The 22,072-nt window shown below is 46.6% G+C and overlaps 1 protein-coding gene across 1 annotated transcript in view; it reads right to left on the bottom strand.

The window, feature by feature from the left end:
- LOC144168053 (sodium channel protein 1 brain-like) overlaps nt 1-21,761 on the bottom strand; it is a 77,242-nt gene extending 55,481 nt beyond the window's left edge. Inside the window, exons 1-4 of the mRNA XM_077697138.1 lie at nt 21,636-21,761; nt 20,165-20,341; nt 16,755-16,933; nt 12,036-12,255 (exon numbers count right to left, since the gene is read on the bottom strand). Of these exons, the coding sequence (XP_077553264.1) occupies nt 12,036-12,255; nt 16,755-16,933; nt 20,165-20,341; nt 21,636-21,761 (702 nt within the window). The remainder of the gene's footprint in view (nt 1-12,035; nt 12,256-16,754; nt 16,934-20,164; nt 20,342-21,635) is intronic.
- Nucleotides 21,762-22,072: the final 311 nt, after the last annotated feature.

The raw sequence follows: 22,072 nt of genomic DNA on the forward strand, positions 1-22,072 counted from the left end.
CTTCGCCCGGCACAATGTGGATTCAGCAGGCTGGCATAAAAAGTTTCCCGAGGACCTCTCTGCGTTTAGCCTTCGCGCTTTTGCGCTACTAAGTGATACTGTGCAGGTATCCCCGCATTCTTCTTCTACTCACTGCTGAAAAGATAAAGGGGACATACTCAACAAGAAGCGCGAAAGAACGCAAGACAAAGAAGAGATTTTTACAGTGCGAGCGCTTACAATAAACTGAATTGATTTTACCAACCGCACAAAACCGACAAAGTTGCGTATACTTATGGTGCAACCGTTTTGTGAGCGTGTGCGATTCTTTTTAATTATTTCACCACACCAACGTGCCTATAAAGTTGTTGCTTCTGGCACAAATGGGGTTAGTTATACTAGCCAAAAACATTATATTTCTGCATATCTGGGTTTTCATGCGAGAGGTATGATTGGAAATGACACAGAATGAATAATAAAAATAACTTAAAGCGCAAATTGGGGTCACATGTGACATACTGAACAAGACTGCTCTCTTCTTGAAGAACGCCAAAAAATGTCCAGCTCCTGCCAGCGAGAGGTGCAGCTACTTTTTTTATTGATCCAGTGTTCTCATACAACTGCCGAGTGAACATATAACTAAAATGTGGAGTTTGTCGTCAATGTAATATAGAGCGCTGGCCGTATTGTGTGGCAAGTGCCCCAAAAAATGGGACGTGAACAAATTCTCCTTTCCTATTTGTTGTCATAGTACGGCGTTAGTGCCACGTTTTTTTACCAATTAAGCATCATGCAGTGCCTGAGCGAATACACGACGACGTATCACAACGGAGAAAGACGACATGTAACGTTGTTTCGCAACGAAACCACACGATGAGTCACGTGCTTCGGAAGGCATGTGGTTGGAAGAGTTACCAGCACCGGCTATCTCAAACTGAAGTTGGCTTTTTTTTAAAGACGATACTCTTTCTTGGGTTACTTGAACGGGAAAATTTTGTTCTGTCTGTCGGTATGTGTCTATGACTCGATTTCGCCTCCCGGCCAAAGGGAAACAGATGCTGCGAAGGAGTCTTACATACCCACAGGCAAATCTAGACGTCTAAGTACGGTGGAAATATTCATACTTGCCAACTTTGTTGAACAAGAACAAAACATTACGCAAATATAAGGCAGAAAATCACTACACGAGGGATATTTGCAGTGTTCCTTCATGCAGTGTGCCCGTGGTAACTGACCTTGATTACCCTTATATGGAAGAAATAGAAATCACCCCTGAAGGCATCGCTTCTCTCATTAATAATCTAAAAGTATCCACTTCTAGTGGCATTGATAATATCAACACTAAGATTCTAAAAAACACAGTACACGTCTCTAGTCAAATATTATTCCATATATTCAAGCAGTCTTTAATTTCACGCCAGATACCAACAGATTGGAAAATAGCTAAAGTGATTCCCATATTCAAAGATGGTAATAGATCCTCACGAGAGAACTATCGACCCATTTCATTAACATGCATTTGCTGCAAGTTACTTGAGCACATCATCGCATCCCATATTTTCAGACACCTCGAAAAAAAAAGTACTTTTACAAAATCAGAATGGCTTCAGAAAAGGTTTGTCTTGTGACACCCAGTTGCTTGAATTTTCCTACGAGTTACATTTCAACTTAAATAATAACCAACAAATCGACTGCATATTACTCGACTTTTCCAAGGCATTTGATCGTGTAGCTCATTGTCGCCTCATTTCCAAATTATCAGCTCTCCGCATAGATTCTTTAACTTTACCGTGGTTGCGCAACTTCTTGTCGCTTCGCCAACAGTTTACCATCGTTAACGATTCTTCTTCAACAATAACTGACGTCACATCTGGGGTACCTCAAGGGAGTGTTCTTGGGCCATTACTGTTTTTAATTTATATTAATGACTTGCCAAATAACATTTCATCATGCGTTCGGCTTTTCGCGGACGACTGCACCATTTATCGCGTGATCAACACTGCCCAGGATCACATTATGTTGCAAAAAGACCTTGACCAAATTTATTCCTGGTGCAGAACTTGGCAAATGATCTTAAATTCAACAAAGTGAAAAATAATCTCTTTTTCGCGTAAGCATGCTCACTCTGATTTCACTTACTGTATAAATAACGCAGCAATATCTCGAGCCACTACCTAGAAATATCTAGGTATCAATTTCACTTCAACTCTTTCCTGGTCCACTCACATTACTTCAATCTGCGCAAAAGCAAGTAAAACCTTAGGATACCTGCGGCGTAACCTGCGAATGGCACCAACAGCCATGCGTAAATTGTCCTACTGCACATTCGTCCGCCCGCAGCTAGAATTCGCATCATCTGTATGGTCACCTCATCAAAATTACTTAGTTAATCTGCTCGAATCCGTCCAAAACAGAGCCGCTCGTTTTATTTCTCGCAACTATAATCGCAATTCAAGTATCACACAGATAAAACGTGACATTCCATTACAGCCATTACAAATTCGTCGCGTGGCCGCCATTCTTTGTCTGTTTCACAAATACGTTCATAGTGATAACCCATCCCCACTCCCTCTCGAACCCCCTTCCTGCATGTCGTCACGCTTACACAATCAATTCAGCTTTAAGCGTATCTATGGAAACACACTTTCATTCAATTTATCAGCTCAACCTCGTGCCATATCCCATTAGAATGATCTTCCTGACGCTATCGCTTCTATATCAAACCTTGACAGATTCCATGAACAACTAAATGCGCATTTTTCCTAATATATTTGTTTCATATTTGTGCTTCTAACATACTTGATAACGATGCCTTTTCATCATTGTTTGTTCCTTCCTTGTATTTTTCTCTTTGCTGAATGCTTTCATTTTTCAGGGTATTTTTTTAATGAATGCATAATGATGTTCTTATACTCTTGTGTATACTTCATTTTCCCGTGTGTTGGCTATATGACCTCAAGTGCCTTTTATTTGTGTAGCCCCCCTTACCCCATGCTCCACCTGGAGCCTGTAAGGTTTTTTCTAAATAAATAAATAAATAATGCTTCATTTCTGCGATAGCAAATGAAATACTACGTTCACTGCAGAAAAAAATCACTCCATCGCTCCTGTCGCCCGCGCCACTATAACTTTTGGTGGCATTTTAGGAAATCAAACCGCACCAGTTATGGAAGGTTCCACTAGATAGGTTCAACGTTCCGCTTGGAACGCACGTGAAGTAAGGAAATGTTGACGTATGGCGCCTCAATTCACGCACGTCTCCGCCGTATACGGCAGCGCTGTCATAGAGGGGACAGGTCTGGAGCAGTTGGCAGTAAATTTGAATTGACTTGAGGATACCTTACCGTGTTTATTTTGGGACGAGTGCGAGGGGAAATGAACATCATGAGAGGTGAGCAGAAAGCGAAGGGGAATTTACTAAGAAAATGTCGACGAAAAACAGTTGCAACGAAAGGAGAAGATATGCGGCCTTTTTTTTACTTTCCGTGGAACAATAAAGTGGACCACTCACGCGCGCACTGACGACCCGGTGCCATTGCGGTCAAGGTGTTCTCTCAATGCACTGGGCTTTTCTGATATCACGCGAAGTAGATTCCCTCTACTCTTACGAACATTTCGAAAAAAAAAGACAATATAATTAACTGCTATAAACTACGCAAGACATGTCAGTATACATATACAAAGTACTTTTGTATATTTAAAACATATCCACTACATGGGTGTAAACATATAAAATAAGCTCTATAAAATATAAATATAGCGGTGCATACAAGTGTGCCCGTATGAGTCATGTACCGCCCCACTCATATTTTACGTCTATCAGCTATAATTCAAGTCCCCAATTGGAATTCAATCTGTTAGTAGTATACACAGAGCAAGAGCAACACCGGAGGGTAAATGGCGCTTCCTCGGGCGGTCAGATAACAACACAAGCGCTTGTCCTACGTTAAACAAACTACAACACTTGCGATAAACACTCTCTCTTTCCGTAGCATTTGGAAACACCGTTAGAACAATAGTTATCAAGAGCTCCCAGTCGCACTGGGTGATCTGCACATCGCAGTAGAACTATCCGCCTTCCGGTTCTCCTTTCCTTTGTTGCTTTTTTATAAAGTGGCTATCCAGGGAACTTAGTGCTCAAACCGAAAGGAAACGGCCAATACCCTCTACATTGGTGTAAAGACGTAATTACAACACTCAAAAGACTTTAAGGTTCGGGAAAGAGAGAAAAAAATTTTTGAGCAGGTTTTCAAGTTATCTGATTGGCATAGAGAAGTAATTTTGGCTCAGGTACTTAGTGACAACCTATTTTATGTACTGGATGTGTTCGTTGACTACGTTCTGAAAGCATTTGGGATTTAGAAAAAGTTGTGTTGCATGATTGTTTTTAAACTAGCTCTATCTGTCGCGGTAGAAGTAACTGTCCACCTCAGCGATCGGCATTTCACTGCGCAGCCCCGGAATGAATTGTGGCCGCTGTCATTTTGTCGCTACCCCCTGCTTCGCGGACGCAGCTACGAAACTTTGCAGTACGCGTTGGTTTTCGTTGTGAGATTATCTGGTCACTCGCCCGATCCCGCTGCAATAAGCGTTTATTTTTTTATTAAAGCGAAAGCTTTCTCAGTTAGACCGATGGCGTCATTTAAAAAAAAACTTAGGCATTTCCTGATGGATCGGTTCATCGACCGAAAAGCCGTGACAGGATCTCGGGAACCACGGCGCGTGTGTGAAACCGGGCTGGTGTTGTGTTTGTGTGTAAAAACATTGTTTGAAAATAGCGAAAAAGGGACGCCCCTAGATAAGACAGCACATGCATGGGTCAGGAAGGAGTGCAATAGTGCAGTTTCTTCTCATAAACCACCTATGGGTATACACTCAGAGTGTTCATTGATGCGCTTAGTGCCCGAAATATCGCCGCATAGGGTAGGTTCTTCATTTGCGATTTTGCTCTTTCAAGGTTTGACGATCGATTGGACGCACTTTTAGCGAAGGTTGGCTGGACTTTTAGCGAAAATTCTCGCGCATTTTTTACGAAGTTCTGATGTCAGAAAGCTTTCGCGCTTCTCTTGATTTTTGTTATGAAGGGATGGTAAGGTTTTACATATTCCTACTCCGTGGAAGGGAATGCCCTGAATAAAGGGAATGTGCCACCAGTGAGGAACTCGGTGTGAAGTCTTTGTGGTGAAACACCCACGGTTTACTTGGTGGGTACCCTATGTTCTGCAAATTGTCTATCAGTTTGCAGTAATGTACCAACGGAACCCGTAGCCGGACAAGGAATGACCCTTTGGTCGCTTATTCGTGCAGCGTGGGCATCTGGAAGGGAAAGAAAAAGAGGTAGAAAATTGGATCGGCGCACATGAACGACCGCCCATACAGGTTAAGGTTATAGGTTGTAATGAAATACGTAGCAATCGCATTTTTACGACGGAATTCGCACGCATGCGTTTAAAAGTTTATAATTAGCGTCGATTTTGACCATATTATTCTCTCAATGCAAAAAAAACAGACTGATCATGGGGCTTAACATATCGAATCCACACCTGCTCTATGAGGAGCGCTGTAGTGGACGGCCACGGATTCATTAAGACCACCTAAGGATCTTCCACATGCACCCAACTTTGGACACACAAGTGTTTTTACTTTTATTTTGGAAGCATTATTGGCATAGTTCAGCACGTTTCGCCGTGTGCCAGAATTTGTCCTTGAAGTGGATACCTCTTGACTCGACGCTGCCGTGGCGCGATCAACCGACGGCACCTGTCGACAAGTTGAAGAAGTAAGCGTAGCGACTGGCTTGCGAAGCGGTAAGAGACGTCACGTGACGATGAATGTTGACGCGTGAAGGCGTGAACATGCCCTCTCCGAGGGGTGGTCATGGAATAGGTCAGATTTACTTGATATAGGAGTTGCGAAACTCCACATAAGACACATGCATTATAAAAGTGGCCCCACGATTGGTCCACTGTTTTGGATTTTCCCGTGCAGGGGCGCCGTCTGTTGGTGCCAAATAAAGCTATATAATATGGTTCGCTGCTCTACGGCCTGAGCAAAAAATGGTATTTGGGTGCTTATGTGAATTTTTTGTGCTGAAGAAGCCCAGGGTGTTCAACTACGCAAGTGCTTTATGTGCATTAAAACCAAGAGTAGCAAATGAATGCGACTGCCAGTGTGGTAGGAAAGATGCATTGTCGCCTGCTCAGTGCTTCGCTACGACGGCTTTACGGAAGCTTGAAAGGATTATTTAGAGCCACTGGATAAGCTACTGGATTAGTTTTGGATACCGCGTCATGTCGGCCGAGCGAAAACTGCAAATTTAGTACTTCAGGTCTTACCTATGAAGTGCTCGAGTGCCAACACAAGCCGAAATCGGTCGAGGCAGTTCAGCAGAAACCATCGCAACAAGTAACCGGAGTTAGGAATTCAATAACTCAAAAAGTACAGAAATGAAAAAATTATGAACCTTTAAAATAAAATTTGCCGTTGTCAGTTTGAATAATTGTTGTTCTTTTTGGATAGTGCGTGCAGTGGCCGCAGTGGCGCCACCATACGTACGACCCAAGCAGGGGGGGTCCAGGTGTGGGCCGTTTTTTGAGGCGGAGTTTCGCAACTGCCTACATCGAAGAGCTCTGGGAATAGGTTACCTGTAAAAAGCGCAAAGGCTCACGGGTTCATCGTCTGCTTCCGGCTCGAGATCTCTCCTGCCCTCCAGTACGCCGGCGGCTGTCAGGCGCGTGTGTGTGAGTTATTTATTTCTTACAGGGTGCTTACCTGTCATAAACCCATAGTATGGTCAATCGCTATTATTTATGGAATTCCCTATGCATGAGAGTCTTTTTCTTCGGTGTAAACAGATAAACAACAAGCACACACCCGCGTGAAATCCGATGGCGTACGGGAGGCCAGAAAAGCTCCCAAACCGGAAGTGGCGGCCCTCCGCAGGAGTAAACAATGTACCCATGGGCCTTTGCGGGTTTCACTAGTAACCTATCTCCTATCATCGCTGATAAATACATTTGCCTGCCGCTGCACCGACATCCGCATGATGTGTCGGACCATCGAACAGATGTCGCACTGCTTACTAATAATGAGTTAAAGCTGAAACGGGAGTACGAGTGCACGAAGGGGCATGCTGAATAGAGTTAATGACGCGAACTTCGGCGAGCTAAGCGTAGGGATAAGGACGCCAACAAACGACAGTGACAACCTTTACAGCGCGCAATGAATTTCTTGTCATCGATTTCGACGACGTCTTCTGGAACTGATGAAACGACGGTAGTGAGTACTCGCAGTACGGAATGTTCGACTAGCCATATCGATCGGATGGCAAACTTTGCTTCGACTGCTTTCGCTTGCGTAACCGTCCTAGCCGAGCTAAGACACAGCCATTTTTTGCCTCCATCAGAAAAGCAGTCACCATGGCCGGCATCCAAGGCGCGTCCTTTTGTTCAGGAGCGCAAAGCCTTATCGAATGAGCTACCGGAGCCGGTAAAATAAAAACTAGAAGAACTGTTGTCCCTTGAAGTAGGGCGAGTTTTTATTTATGATTATGCCATGAACTAGAGATTTCTATTCCATATTTCAGCTTTAAAGTAGCCTTCTAAGTTGAAAGCGACAAGAGAATTTTCCCGAGAAAAATTCGTTCCGCCTTCGCGATGTTTTTAATATCTTCTCTCCAATAGCAATGGCAGGCAAACAGCACATACACACGCCTATGAATGCTAAAGATCAGTTACTGGAACATACAGAGCCGTCCAAGCTGTGTCGAAATGCCTAATGCTTGCTTTGAGACAAGCAGAGGGTACCGGTCGACTTATTTATTTATTTATTTATTTACAACACACTGCGGACACTAGGTCCAAGCAGGGTGGGCGATACAAGTGAGCACAGTCCAACAGCAATACACCACTTTATGACAGCACATTTGTTGTGGCTAGGTCATTCCACTCACTGATAGTGCGTGGAAAAAAAGATCCACGTGGAAAAAAGATGGTATCCTGATCCAAACCCCTTAAATCAATGCATGCCAGTTTCTTGCGTTCTAGGCGCACGAGTTCAGTGATTTAACTCATAAACGTAAGCCTGCGGGGATTTTCCGTGGTTGCTTTCAAAATGTTGTCTACCGAACAGACTCAATAACATCCCAAAAAGTGTCGGGAAAAGCTGTGGAAAGGGATGTTGCAGGGTATATTGTATGCCCGGTGCAGTGCGGAAGCAACACTGGTTTCAGCAACCACTCATTTCCGTTAAAAATCTGGACCTCCTATAGGATAGGGTTAGCAGCTTTAGAGCTGCTTTGGTTCTTTATGTGTGAATAGAAAATCAGCCTGATAAAAGCGCAGCGTCCACTATTGCAGTGATATATATCCTATGGACTTTTTAAACACTCAAAACCGCCTATAGGTTACTACGATTGAAGACGCTCAAATAATTATGTGCAGGTAAGCACTTAAATGTTATAAAAACGCAAAATATCAATGGCCCAGAGGCAGCATTCTCCAGTAAAAAATCATGTCAAATTTGAACCACCTCTCGATAGCACTGAGTGGGACAGAATGGGGCGCACTTCTTAGAGCAGAGTGTAAACACTCTGCTCTTTGGGGCAGAGTGTTAAAGGGTCGCATTTTATTCTAGGGGGTAGTACTGAAGAAAAGTGCAATGCTAGAACAGATTAATCCATGATTTCAAAAAAGTATCTTAGGATGATGTCATTTAAACTTCCTTTGGTCAAGCCGTGTCAACAAACTTTCCTATCACTACTGTTCAGAACCGCCACATCGGTTTCAAAGCCCCCATGAGCCCTCATCTGACACGCTCTCAGGCTACTCCTCTTCCGTAACGCTTGAAGAGGAAATGTTCACTGGTGAGAATAATGAGTACCAGCACGCCCCACCCCCTTCCGTACAAAAACCAATAGGCTTTTCAAATAACGGTCTAGGATTACGTTCCTGTGTGTATGGGTTACATCTACTCTATTCGGAATGTTCTGGTACCATAATTAGCAGATTCTATTTTCTCGTTGGCCGGCGTTTCGGAGCCCTGCTGTTATCTCGAACGGTAACAATCGGCAGCGCCCAACCTGACTAGTATGTAGCTTGAAAAAATTAAAACGAGCGCAAATGACGAGGACAGAGAAACACAGTAGACTGGACGAGCGCTCACTACCAACTAGTTTATTTCGAAATCCTTCACTGCATATAAACGTCAACACAACAGAGGCGCGCCTGCGCACAGAACACCTGAAGAGCACGCCACATATGCGCTACCGATTACGACATAAAAGGCGGAACTCGCTCTCCCGCAAACACACCGACGTCTAACTGACACAGTCTGTGCCCCTATTTTAGATGCGGAGCATCTTACAGTGGTGGCCTGTCCCTCGTCGGCGTCGGCGCCGTCCGCACACACACTGCGCATGCGCAACTCTCCTCCTTACACCCACAGCTCCGCGATACTACACTATATAAAAAAGAAATAGTTAGCGGCGCCCGGTTTCGATCCCACGACTTTCTGGCCGCAACGGGGGGTACGCGGTGCTCTTCCCACTGCGCTACAAATCCGGGACAGGAGCAAACGCTACGAACGCGCCTTATGTCCTTGACTCATTCAAACTACGTCTAGAAGTTACTGATACAACGAAGGCACGCGAAGCTGAACGTCAACGGAAACGACGAACTGAAAACTTTAGAGGGGGATGCTGAATTTCCCGTGGGAAAGCTGTGGCGGGAAGCGCCACGCGCCTTGCAGCTCAACCAGCCCCGTCCGCAGTGCCTCTGATGCTGATTGTGGCAGGATGCCCCTAGGGATTGGCCAACCAAAAAATCCATCACGAGATAGGTTCGCGTTCAACCACCGTCATCATCTTCCCGTAGGGGAACCGCCGAAGAAGAAGAAGAACGAGAAGACAAAGCTGCGAAGAGGAGGGCGTGTACATTGCTCTCAGACGGTGCACCAATGTCAACAACCTTTACCTCACCAAAGCTGACGGAGACTACCGATTCTACCACAGAGACAACATCGACAAGAACATGATGGACGAGTTTCGGCGCCTCGAGAACCCGTAACACAACAGCACTTGCGTGCCTTTGCCACCGGTGTGGACCCGGACGCGGAATTCCCCTCTGGCGCTAGTAAAAACCAGATCACTCAACATAACGGCAACACAATGGAACCACACGGAACCGCCACGATGCTTCGCATCCTCATCAGGGTTCCCCACGGGAAGATGGTGTAATTTTTTTGATATAGTATGCCTCCAAAAGTTCGCGTGCCACCTTGTCTCTGCTGCGGCCCAGCACCCTCAACTCATGAAACAAAGGCAGACATTATTCTGCGCAATGCGCAGGAAGATTCGCACCGCTATCACTTGTGAGTGATAGCTCATGTTTACGGGCCCGGTCGTTGACACACCGGCCGGTTTGTCCTATATAGGACTTGTAAATGCGCGCCTTTATTTCATGAGTTGAGGGTGCTGGGCCGCAGCATAGACACGGTGGTACGCGAACTTTTGGAGGCATACTATATCAAAAATCGGGGCACAGACTGTGTCAGTCAGACGTCGGGGTGTTTGCGGGGGGGGGGGGGGGGGCGAGTTCCGCCATTTATGTCGTAATTGGTAGCGCGCATGTGGCTTGCTCTTCAGGTGTTCTGTGCGCAGGCGCGCCTCTGTTGTTTTGACGTTTATACGCAGAGAAGGGTTTCGAAATAATCTAGTTTGTAGTGAGCGCTCGTCCAGTCTACTGTGTTTCTCTGACCTCGTCCTTTGGGCTCGGTTAATTTTTTGAAGCCATGAACCAACTCGCCAAACAAAGCATTCTGACTAGTAGCGTGTAACCTTCGTCCTTTTCTGCCACACCTCTTTAAATTATTGGGTGATACCCAGTTGGGCCCCAATCCTACACTCCGCTTTTTGCCACCTTATCTGGGATGGTTATTGTCGGTTGCCAGCCGTTATCGTTGGTCACAGTTCAACCTTGGACCCATCCGGCTTCGTACCTCGGCATTAGACCCTAGTTTTAATATTGGCGCAAAACATGCTAGCTCTGGTATTGAGTGAAGTGCTGGGCAGATTGCCCAGTTCGGTTCTTTGTGGTCAAGTAAGGGCTGTCACACACGCATTTTGTGAGCGTGACTGAGCGGGGTTGCAAAGACCAGTGCTGGATTGGCACAAGCAGATTAACAGCGAATTTATCCTTGAAACACCAGATTAGCGGACGCTGCGCCTTCCTATTTATCCATGGGGCCACCTCGTCCATCAAGAAAAAGGAGCTGCAGAACGATTCTGCATAGCAGCGTGCCCTGTATGCTCTTTTAAAGTTGTCTTCTTTTACATAGCTCATTTGTCTGAATATGCTTCGAACTTGCACGTGTAGTGTGTCCACTTCTATTTTGAAGCTCTAATAAATACTTTTATTTAAAGGCATAGGAATTTCTGCACTTGTCCTTTTTTTCTTTCGTTCCTGTTCTTTGAGCGGTGTCGTAGTGGCATAAACGCAGTTAAAATCAGCAGTGCACACAACCATGTTAAATAATCGCTGCATAAAGGCAGCTGCTTTGCATTACTACCATTTTGAACCCTCCACAAACCACTCAGCGTATAGTTAGGTGGCCTATGCATCGGCAAGAAAGAAATGCCTTGCTTTTGACTTAATTTTGTTGACATGCCGCATGCCTAACAACAACGCGTGCAAATTCGTGAGCGATTGAAAACTTCATAATTATGTAAAGGCGTTCATTCTAGGACGTCAAGATCTTTTCTTCTAAGCTACGTTTCCTAATAGACCAGGTAACACGGACATCTTTGCAACTACCAAGGGCGATTTAGAGGCATAATGACGTTGTGCAATAGTAGGAACTCAAAGTCAAAGCGAAGTCAACGCACAAATGACTCGAGCACAAATGACCCGCCTCGAGCTTCCCCGTGCTGGCAAACCTAATTCGGGGGAAACTGATAACTTCTGGTAAACGTACGCACCAGCGCTGTTACAAAAGACCGCCTATGCAACATCGTCTCTCGAAGGTGAAGCTACAGACTCAAGCGAAGAGGGCTTAATTACCCGCACGACGATCCTGTCCACGTTGAAGTGGCTGAGCAGGAAGGCGAGGAACACGTTGAGCAGAACGTAGTTGCCCACGAAGAAAACCACGCTGTAGAAGGCCACGCAGCGCAGCCGGCCGTGGCCCCCGTGGAAGCACTCGACCAGCGGCTCAAAAATGTCGCCGCAGAATAGCCGCACCATGAGCAGCGCACTGTGCGGGAAGTCACGGGCGTGCCATCTGCACAAACATCGGGTAGGCGCAAAATATGAATTCATTGGAGAGATGCCAAATCTCTTGCGAGAACCAATCATGTGATCTAAAGAGAGCTGAAGAGCAGGGAAGCCAAACTCATGTTTGATAAGGCTATCAAAAAACAACTAGGAATAAAAGTAACTGTTACGCGGACAACAAAAATGCCACTACACGGAAAGGTACGGTTCGCCGCATTTTGCTGCCAGTGTAACATTATTTTGTCTAGGCTGAACCGTGTACCATGTCATTTGTGAACCGTGCCATGCGTCAAGGGCAATCCCGGAGAGGGGAGGCATCAAAAACTCCGAAAAAAGGGAAGAAAAGAACCAAGAAACGCCAATTTGAACACCCCGCCAGGAGCGCACCAATGAGCGAACGCCGCGCCTAAACACTTAGGCATCATCGTTAAGTATGGTAGCGCACTGGTCAGCTAATCAGAGAACACACGCAAGTTACCAGTGGCGTGACGACCATATGTGGACATGAAAACGCAAGGAGCCAACGAGAGTGGGCCGCGATCAATCCCACAGGGTTTAAAAGCCGGGCGCACAAAAAGAAGGGAGAGGCAAGAAACCAGGAGGTAGTAGGAGCACGTGAGCGTAAAGAAACAAGCCAGGGGCACGTGGCCAGACCAACGACTATGCCTAACAAGGCTGGGCGGGAGGGGGGCGACTTCGCATCGGCTGCGGCATCCTAGGCACACCAAGAACCAGTGTATTCGTGGCTCCAGCGGCGGTGGTCGGGCACCCGCGGCCAACGTCTACGCTCCGTGGACCTTCGTTTCGAATGTCTCGAACAGCCACGTTCGTGTCGAGCCTACCTGGGACATCCAGCGGTAGCGGCTACCAGGGGGGTAGCCACAGAGGAAACGTCACGACGCGCAGAGCCCATGCCGTCCAAGGAACGACCAAGCACACCAAACACCGACATCCAAGCAAGACGAGGATGGCTACCACCGGGTCGCGGCCACACAAGGTTTCGACACGTCAGCGCCGACGACAGCGGGCGGGGTAGGCCAGTTTATTAGGGACGTAGTCGTAGGACATAACTAGGGAGTTGTGGCACAAAGGGAATTAACGAGGACTGGATGTAATGAGTCGATTTGGACTAATTATGTATAACTTTCTTGTAGCGATTTTTTGGTTTTGCTTTGAACTGTATTTTGGGATATTTAGTTTGAGGTTTGGTTATATATCGAAGGTGTGCAATTTATTTCGGGATCGATTTGCGCTAGGGCTTCAAGTGTGCAATAAATGTGTGTTTTATCAAACTCGTCAACGGCTTTTCAGCGTCCATATCTCTGAGCTGGTTGAGACAACCTCACCATCCGTTCACGTCGCCTTTCGGGACCGTCGAAACGAAGGTCCACGGAGCGTAGACGTTGGCCGCAGGTGCCCGACCGCCGCCTCTGGGGCCACGAAGACACCGGTTTGGGGTTCGCCTAAGATGCCGCAGCCTATGCGAAGTCTTCCCGCTTAGGCTTGGTGGGCATTGTCGTTGGCCTGGCCACGTTCCCCTGGCTTGTAACTTGAAGCACACGTGCTCCTACCGACTCCTGGTTCCTTGCCTCTCCCTTCACTTTGTGCGTCCGGCTTTTAACCCCTCTGGGCTTGATCTCGGCGCACTCTGATTGGCTCCTTACCTTTTCATGTCTATATATGGTCGTCACGCCACTGGTCTCCTTCGCGGCGTTCTCTGATTGGCTGACCGATGCCCTACCATACTTGACCATGATGCCTCGGTGTTTCGGTGCGGCGTTCGCTCATTGGTGCGCTCCTGGCGCGCCGTTAAATTTGGCGTTTCTTTGTTCTTTTTACCTTTTTAGGGTGTTTTGGTGCCTCCGCTCTCCTGGATTGCGCTTGGCATATGACAAACCAAATAGCCCGGATTTTGCCTTTTCTAGCACTAAACGCATTGTACAAGCGATGTCGCGTACATGAAGAAAATAACTATCGGCAGTCAGATAAAGGTGCGGCTGATAAAGTTGTATTACCTCAAAAGTAGGGAATTTATAAAGCACGTCCCTCTTCGTCGCTCTTCCCTGGACAGTCGCATGTTACAGACTCACTGAGTGGTCCAGCAAGCCGCCTGCTTGAGGCCTCAAGCAGCCTCGAGCAGCCTTGGCGTGCTTCCGCATTTTTCGAAACGCCTGTGCAGGTCAGGCGCATTCGCAGAATGCGTGAGCATTGTGTCCTCGTATTTAGGTTCTTGCGAAATCGACGTTTTAAACGACTCACATTTGCTTCTGTAAATGTGCGCGCGCAGAGGATTCTGAAGATTAGGCCATGGCGCATTACACTTGAATAGTTCGGAGTTAAAATTACTCTGCTTTGCTGCTTCATTTTTCGTATTATCTGGCCCGCCTTACCCCGCCCTTCCCCCCCCCTCTTTGAAGTGTTTGTTTCTTCTCTTTTTTTGGGTCAGCTTTAGGAGGAGTTCGAAAGAATACGCAGTTGCTAGGCTGCGCTTTCCAGTTCGTGTTGTGTGTTTCTTCGTCTCCGTCTGTGCGTCGTAAGCCTAAGCACCGCATTAGTCTAACCTAAGTCTGAAATGAACCAAATAGCCCAGAGAAGTGCTTTACTGGGCTGTCACTCCAAGCCTTTTATCTCCAACACGTAAATTGACGATTTTAAGGGTGCAGACTAACATTTCTATTTCGCTTTGAACTTTTCGCCCCCTCTCTATTTTTGGATGCCACTATAACCTGCAGACAGACCAGAAAATGGATTGTAGGCTGCACTGCGAGTTCGGAATACCAATTAGCCCCACGTCAAACGACTCGAACTTTACGATTCGTACAGTATCAGTCATACATGCTCCGGTATATTAACACGCTGTAAAGTAGAAAACCTCCCTCTTCGTGGGAACCTAGGTTTATTTAGGCAAACCCTGCCCTAGAGGATAGTGGCCAGCACCGCTCCGACAACTCAGGGGAGGATGTTTCTCTTTAATTCCAAGACTTCAGCTGTACCCTCTCCAGCTTGTCATAAGAAGACGGCTGTAGTGAACCCTTCTTATGCTGCATATGCCAGAAGAGTAGCATAAAGAATGAGGGGCCTGCTGAACGAATGCACAGACATATAATTAGCAGAAAGCACGGGACCATTTCTTACTGCTTTTGATATGAAAACAGCCATCTTTACTATTTTAGCAAATCAGTTGGAGAAAGCACACAATTCGAAAAACTCCTTCCGTTTAGACGTCCGATGCGTCGCGAAAGGAGTGCTTGCGACAACGAAGAACAAAAGTACGACCCTTATAAAACTTTCAGGTACAAGCGAGATTTTCATGTCACGTGATGTGCATACGAAGAGTAGTGTCACGTTTAAACAGAACATACCGGCATCATTGCGATTTGGGAAAGATGAGTTGCAAACAAAGTTACTTGCGCCAGTTTATTTGGAAAGTCCCTGTTGTTATCCCGCTATATATTACACTGGTTTTCAAATGAGTTGTACAATATACGCTCCACTGAAATCATTGTCTGGCCTCTAAGAGCGCAGACTGGTGGGAAACCTATTTACGCCACAAATATCCGGCCCTTCCCTCTCCAATTCTTTGCTCTTCTATCGGTATGTTAAAATGAAGCAGTGATCTATTTCTATACGCAGAAACACGATGCCGGCGTATGCACCAGCTGCTTATACTCGACAGAGATAGCCTGCTGCGTTCGTCCTAAGAGAACGCCCATATTGCCGATCACACCTATGCTCTGCGCGCAGCCACCGCTTTGATTGGCGAGGTTGTCCCCTCGGTAGTGACGGTCTATGTCTCACGGCTGAGAGCCGCATTGCCTGCGTCTGTAGACGAACAGCTATACGAACACGACCGATGATTGCACAGAATGTGTCTCTAACCTATGTCTCTAACCTGAAACGGGGGCTCGTGATGAAGTCGTAGCAACCACGCAAACATCAGGATCTGTCTCCTAACCTTCCTGAACAGGCTACATTGTACTTTATTAAGAGTTGTGCTGCACCTAGCTTTGAAAATAAAACGACCTCTGAGCCGTATTGATTGATTGTGAGGTGTAAGCGATGAGGCGCGCCGTAGTGGAGAGCTACGGATTAATTTTGACCACCTGGGGATATTTAACGTCCGCCGAAATCTCGCACACACTGGCGTTTTTGCTTTTCGCCTTCATCAGACAAGCGGCCGCCACGGCCGGGAATCGAACCCGCGACCTCGCGCTCAGCAGCCTCTGAGCCGTATTGGTTATTCACATTTTGGTTTGTAATTTTTATCCGCTTAAAAACTTTACCTCGGCTCTGATGTGATACTACTGAATCACTCAAACTCCTTGCGTTTGTGTAGGATCAGCAAAACGTGAAGTGTATTCATTAGGTTAAATATTGTAACTTTGTCGTATACACAAGTGTTATTACCTAGACATAAACCCTGCACCACATAAACAGATAATGTCTTCGCGACGTGTCTTTACATCAGGCCGCCGAACGACGGATAAAGCGTGGGTGAAGTCTCACCGGGACTGCGAAGCGGAGTCGTCGTCTGCCTCGAAGATGTTCTCAGCCGCCAGCGCGAAGGCCACGACCACGAGCAAGATGACGAGGAGCAGGTGGAACAGGGGTTCCAGCAGCGACAGCAGCACGTTAAGCAGGTACATCATCGTGTCCCACGTGCGAGCCACGTACACCAGCCTGAACTGCGAGCACGTAACAAAGGTCACCAGCAAACGTACCACATCGGGCCCCTTTCGTCATCATATATGCGTGAAATGCTCAACCCTGTCGTGAAGTTGGCATTTTCGTCGCTTCAGTCGCAAGTGTATGATGCAGTGCCTACACTTATTGTGAAAAAAAGAGAGGAAAGTTTATATTTTTAGTCGCCCTACATACTGCGACAACGATAGGACCTTCAGGCTTGGCACCTACTTCACACTGACGGCTGTTCATTGCTATAAGTACATTTATTTACTTTCCAACTGATCGCACAGGTCGGCCAGAAAGCGCTAAGACCAAACAACCAAATCGGGTTTACTCTAATGTGTCAGGTGTATTTCCAACATCGATTGCTGAATAAGATGACCATACCGTTGAGTTCGTCAAACGCTCCAATGGGCTGACTAGATGAAAAATGGTAGTACTATCTACTACCTTTGATACCAACAATTCGCAGGAAGCTCAGCCTACCAAGGGGGCCTTGTCATTTTAAGGGGTGTCAAGAATATCGCTTTAGTTGCTTCTTGCGAATTCGGTCGGCAATATAATTTATTTATTTTCAACGGTTAGTGTATTTTTTTCTGACGGCTAGGTCACTCCGCGCGCACATGCTTTCTGTCATGAGCGTGATTGGTTTACGGTGAAAGCATTCGTAGGTGTGTTCCCACGGCAATCTCTCCGTCCGTCCACCCGTAACAAGAGCCAGTATGTTCTGCATTGGTATACACTGTTTTTAACAGGCGCAATTTGAACAAGGAACAAACTTTACATCGTCTGTCGGTATGCCCTGAACCTTCCCGTACCGAACAGAACTGCCTCGGACAGCAAAGAGCTGGCACACTTCGCTAAAACCTCATGACCCCTTGCAACGTTATTTTTCTAAAGTGTATGCACGATTACGCCGCGTGTGATGTTATCAAGGGATTTAGAGGTACTCTCAATCACAGCGTCAGGGAAGGCACATGGATAAGAAGCTCATAATGCCAAGGTGCTTCTGGTAGGGATGTTCTCGCAATTTCGCCATGGCCGACTTTCAGAGGAACGCCAAGTTTGGTCGTCACCAGGTGGCGTGACGTCACGACACTTGCGTAGGTACACATGTGGATGAACACAACGAAATTCAAAGAAGGCGGCATCAAAAGCTGACGCTTCCTTCAGCGGAGTACTTCCAGCATCCAACATCTAGAACAGCGTCACAGTGCACCTTTATATTTCTTTATTACTTCATTCTGCTGCACCTTAGCCGCTTTAAATGCAGCAGTTAAATAGACACCGTTTATTGGGTTTCAAAATCCAAGAGGTCAACGCGGTTGGACAGTGGAGATCAGGACATGCCCTAAGACGCAGTCGAATGCCGCATGCAAAAAATTTAGCAAGTTTATTATTATTTGATACCCTTTCCTAGAATCTTTTTCACGGAGAAAAAAAACGAGCTGAATGGAGGAAATCTGCGCTAACTTCAGGTGTTGATGAATCATGCACAAGACAAAGAATATTTTGCGTCTTTCTACAGTGCTTATAGCGCAATGGCATAACAAGCGACGGTGTCATTTCTGCTTCTAATGCTTTTCCGCTAACTGCACTGTTCTCTTTTTTATATTGTTACAAGACAAACCAATTGACAACCACGGTGTCAAAATGCTCTTACGATGATTTGGCACAAAGCGGTGCTTCAGCTCGACCATTCGAGGTAAATACCGTATTTACTGGCGTAATGAATGCACCCTCAACTGATCAGCCCCGCAGCCCAACAAATGGCCGTGTTGTCGCTTTCCCACTTTACTCGCTCCCGCTGATGATGATCACGCATGCAACCTAGAGCGCTCTCTCGAAGTAAAAACGAACAAACACCCCGGCGCAGTGTCGTGGGACAGCCAATCACAACGCTCAGTCGGCTCAGTCCACTGACCGTCTAACCCTACTTTTTTCATGGTAGCGTTGTTAATTGCTTGCTTTTGCGCTCGTCTTTCACTTTTCACTCCGCCATGGGCCGAAATGTCGTTTACACGGCCAGTTTAACTTAAAGGTTGTGGAGTACGCAGTTGATCATGGGAATAGTGCTAAGAGTTAAAGAATTTCAGAATTGACGAAGTGAAGCGTTCACAAACAAGAACGAGTGTAGTTCAATAAAAATGCTGTGTGTTTGCCAGTTGTGTGCGCGTATATTTGCTACGAAAGGTAGGTTGTTTCGTGGTGGCCTTTGTTTTGTTTCGTGTTGGCCTTCTTTCGTCACTCCTGAAAATATTTTGGAAATTACCGCGCATTATAAACGCACTCTCTACTTTTCTTCGGTTTTCCAAAAAACGTGCGCTCATTACGCGAGTAAATACGGCATATATGCCATGCAAAAGAGGCCGGATTAACACACTTGCAAACCCCCGTGTCTGATAAAAAGCAACCGTTTTCTAGCTGCAGAAAGATAGGCTGCACTGTCGATATGAATAGAAGCTGCGTCTGTAACATGGCATTCGCAGAGAGTGGGATACGTAATGCCTCCTCTACTTTGCAAAAGAAAGAAACATTGAGCGGTGTTTTGTTGAAACAAAGATGAGGTTTAACCAGTCAGGCACTGGTAACACAAGCTTGACGCATAGGCATGTTCCCTGCATCTGAGCTCTAAAAGACCGGTGTACAAGCGCTCCAGTGGTTTATACTCGTCAAAAAGCATCACAGATGGATGTCACACCTGAACTGCTGTTGCTCATGCACGTTTACGCATCCAGATGTTAATTGTTCATAGGTGATACTTTTGTGTCGATCCGCGACACGGAGGGCGTGGTCGTGGTCTAGGGCGTGCCGTTGTAGCGAAAATCAAGAGAAGCCAGTGACACTTGCCGACAAGGAAATACCGTTTAGATGCGATAATCTGAAAGCTACTATGATACGGTTGGTTTTTAGGGCGTAAAATTTGCTTCCTGAAAATTTAATTGGAAGCTAGAACCGGTCGGCTGTACTTGTGCTCTTCTGTCCTGTTATTGCGTTGGTTTTTCTATGCGGATCTTGCACAAATTCGCCACATGAACCTTCTGCTGCTACGGATAACGTTTTTCCTTGGCCGTGCGCTAGGGATGAACGAGAGCGCATTAGAGCGCTTGACTCGCTCTTGTTTCTGGGTAAAATGGCCGGTTGCAAGGAACCGCGCCGACAACCTGGTTGCCGCAATTCCGTCGCTTTTGTTTTTTTAAACGACATCAGGCAGCCCGCCAGACCCTCACCAGGCGGAGAAAGCGCATGCGCACTCCCACTTCGTAGCGGAACAGCACGAGCACGTCTGAAGTGATGCTGCACAGCACAGCGCCGAGGTCGAGCACCCAGAACGTCTTGCGAAAGAACGACCAGCCTCGGGCCGTCAGCTTGATGGCCATCTCGATCGAGAACGCCACGCTCGCAGCCTGCGCGCAGCCAGGGTGGGAGATTCCTGAGTCGATGTCTAGCGCTAGTGGTGATTCAGAGAACAGGTACAATCTTTGCAAACAAAGTATGGGGTATGCTTAAAACTCTCGAAGTATGTGAAGGTGAAAGCTTCGTTGGACATTCTATTGATCTGCTGTTAAAATTCCAAACTTAACTTTCCGGCCGCACCCGTCACCACTTGATGAGCGCATTCCAAAGCACCTTGCAAAGCTTATTCAGTTCGCCCGCCATATCCAGGAGCCTTCTGATCACCCTTGTCGGATCCTTCACCACTTATGGCCGCTCGTGTTGCACGCGCGTCAGTGGCCTACCCTCCACCGGCGCTGCATTTTCCCTTTATCAGTGCGCGGTCCGATGTTCGGTTCGATATTGCAGACCTCACAAAGCTTCTCCGTACATTAAGAGTTCAACGAAACAGATATAAGGCGCTCACTATAAAACCGGTACTTTAGTAATTACCCGCAGCCGATAATTCTAAAATTCTAAGCTGTGTGGGAAAGTAAGTGTCACGTTTTTGTGGTGATGCAACAAGACGTGTTTAAGTGTGTCTTCTGACACGCCGTGTCCACATCACGGATTGACAATAGCAAGTTTCAGCATATGAAGAATCGCCACGAAAGGTATTTGTCCTGCATATCTGATCTAGTGGAGCTTGTAGTATTTGTACATTCGTCGTTATTTTTTAAACCATGTTCCAAATACCCGTGAATATTCTTGTAGAGATGAACGGTTGGAGGGTGGGAAGACAGAGGGAATTGGTCAGGGACGCTGCATGATGATCGAAAGGTAAGTGGTTGATGTTTGCTAAACCCGAAACTCTGGATAGCAGTTATTCAGCTTAAGCGGTGGGGATCGACAAACTTTAATACCAACGCTTTGCAAATAGACCACCATAACCAAGAGCAAGATGTTTTTAGAGATTCAAGGGGCTACGATAGCATTACAAAATGCGATATGGACGCCTCTGCGGCTACATATCTTCGAATCGCCAGTCGCATTAGCAATTACGGCCTTATATCTCGCTCCTTTCTATGCACTACAGCTCACTCTTTTTGGGAAGAAAATTAGTGTTTCTTGTGGTTGCCTTCAGTGGTAACCAGTGTGACGGAACGCAAGCGACACCAAAAAAAAAAAAAAAAACGAAGGGACGAGTGCCGTCCCTGTGTTTTCTTGGCGCCGTCTGCCTTCCGTCACACTGGTTACCACTCAAGGACGTAACACCTTTGCAGGCGGCTATAGTGCTCGTAAGGCGCCAGTCGCGAGCAGACTCACCATGTTTCCCCAGGTGATGAGGTTCTTGAGATCGGCGTTCGCGTAGCTGCCGTCCAGCGCCAGGAACACCGTGCTCAGGATGATGAGCACATGGATGGACAGGTCCAGGAGAGGGCTCGCCGCCATTTCACGGCAGATGAACCGAAGCGTCTCCCAGTTGGCTACGCGAGGAGTGAAAGCTCCGCTATCTCCTTCAGGCACCGCGAACATGAACTCACACTACCGTAGTTCTAATTCGAGCAGCTAAATCATTCCGCGTGATTTTAACTTTAAATACATGAGTGTGTTTGTAGAAAAGTCGCGCTGTCACCGTAGTTTAAAATAAGTGTCGTGGTGAAACATCGACGATGCGTAAAGACTATCAGTTGTGAATGCCAGTTGAGTTCGGGAAGTAAAAGCACACACTACGCAGTATGTTACTGAGGCAAAGAAAGAAA

The sequence above is a fragment of the Haemaphysalis longicornis genome, unplaced genomic scaffold, assembly GCF_048455015.1.
Source record: "Haemaphysalis longicornis isolate Haplotype H1 unplaced genomic scaffold, Haemaphysalis longicornis Haplotype H1 scaffold_2, whole genome shotgun sequence".
Lineage (NCBI taxonomy): Eukaryota > Metazoa > Arthropoda > Arachnida > Ixodida > Ixodidae > Haemaphysalis > Haemaphysalis longicornis.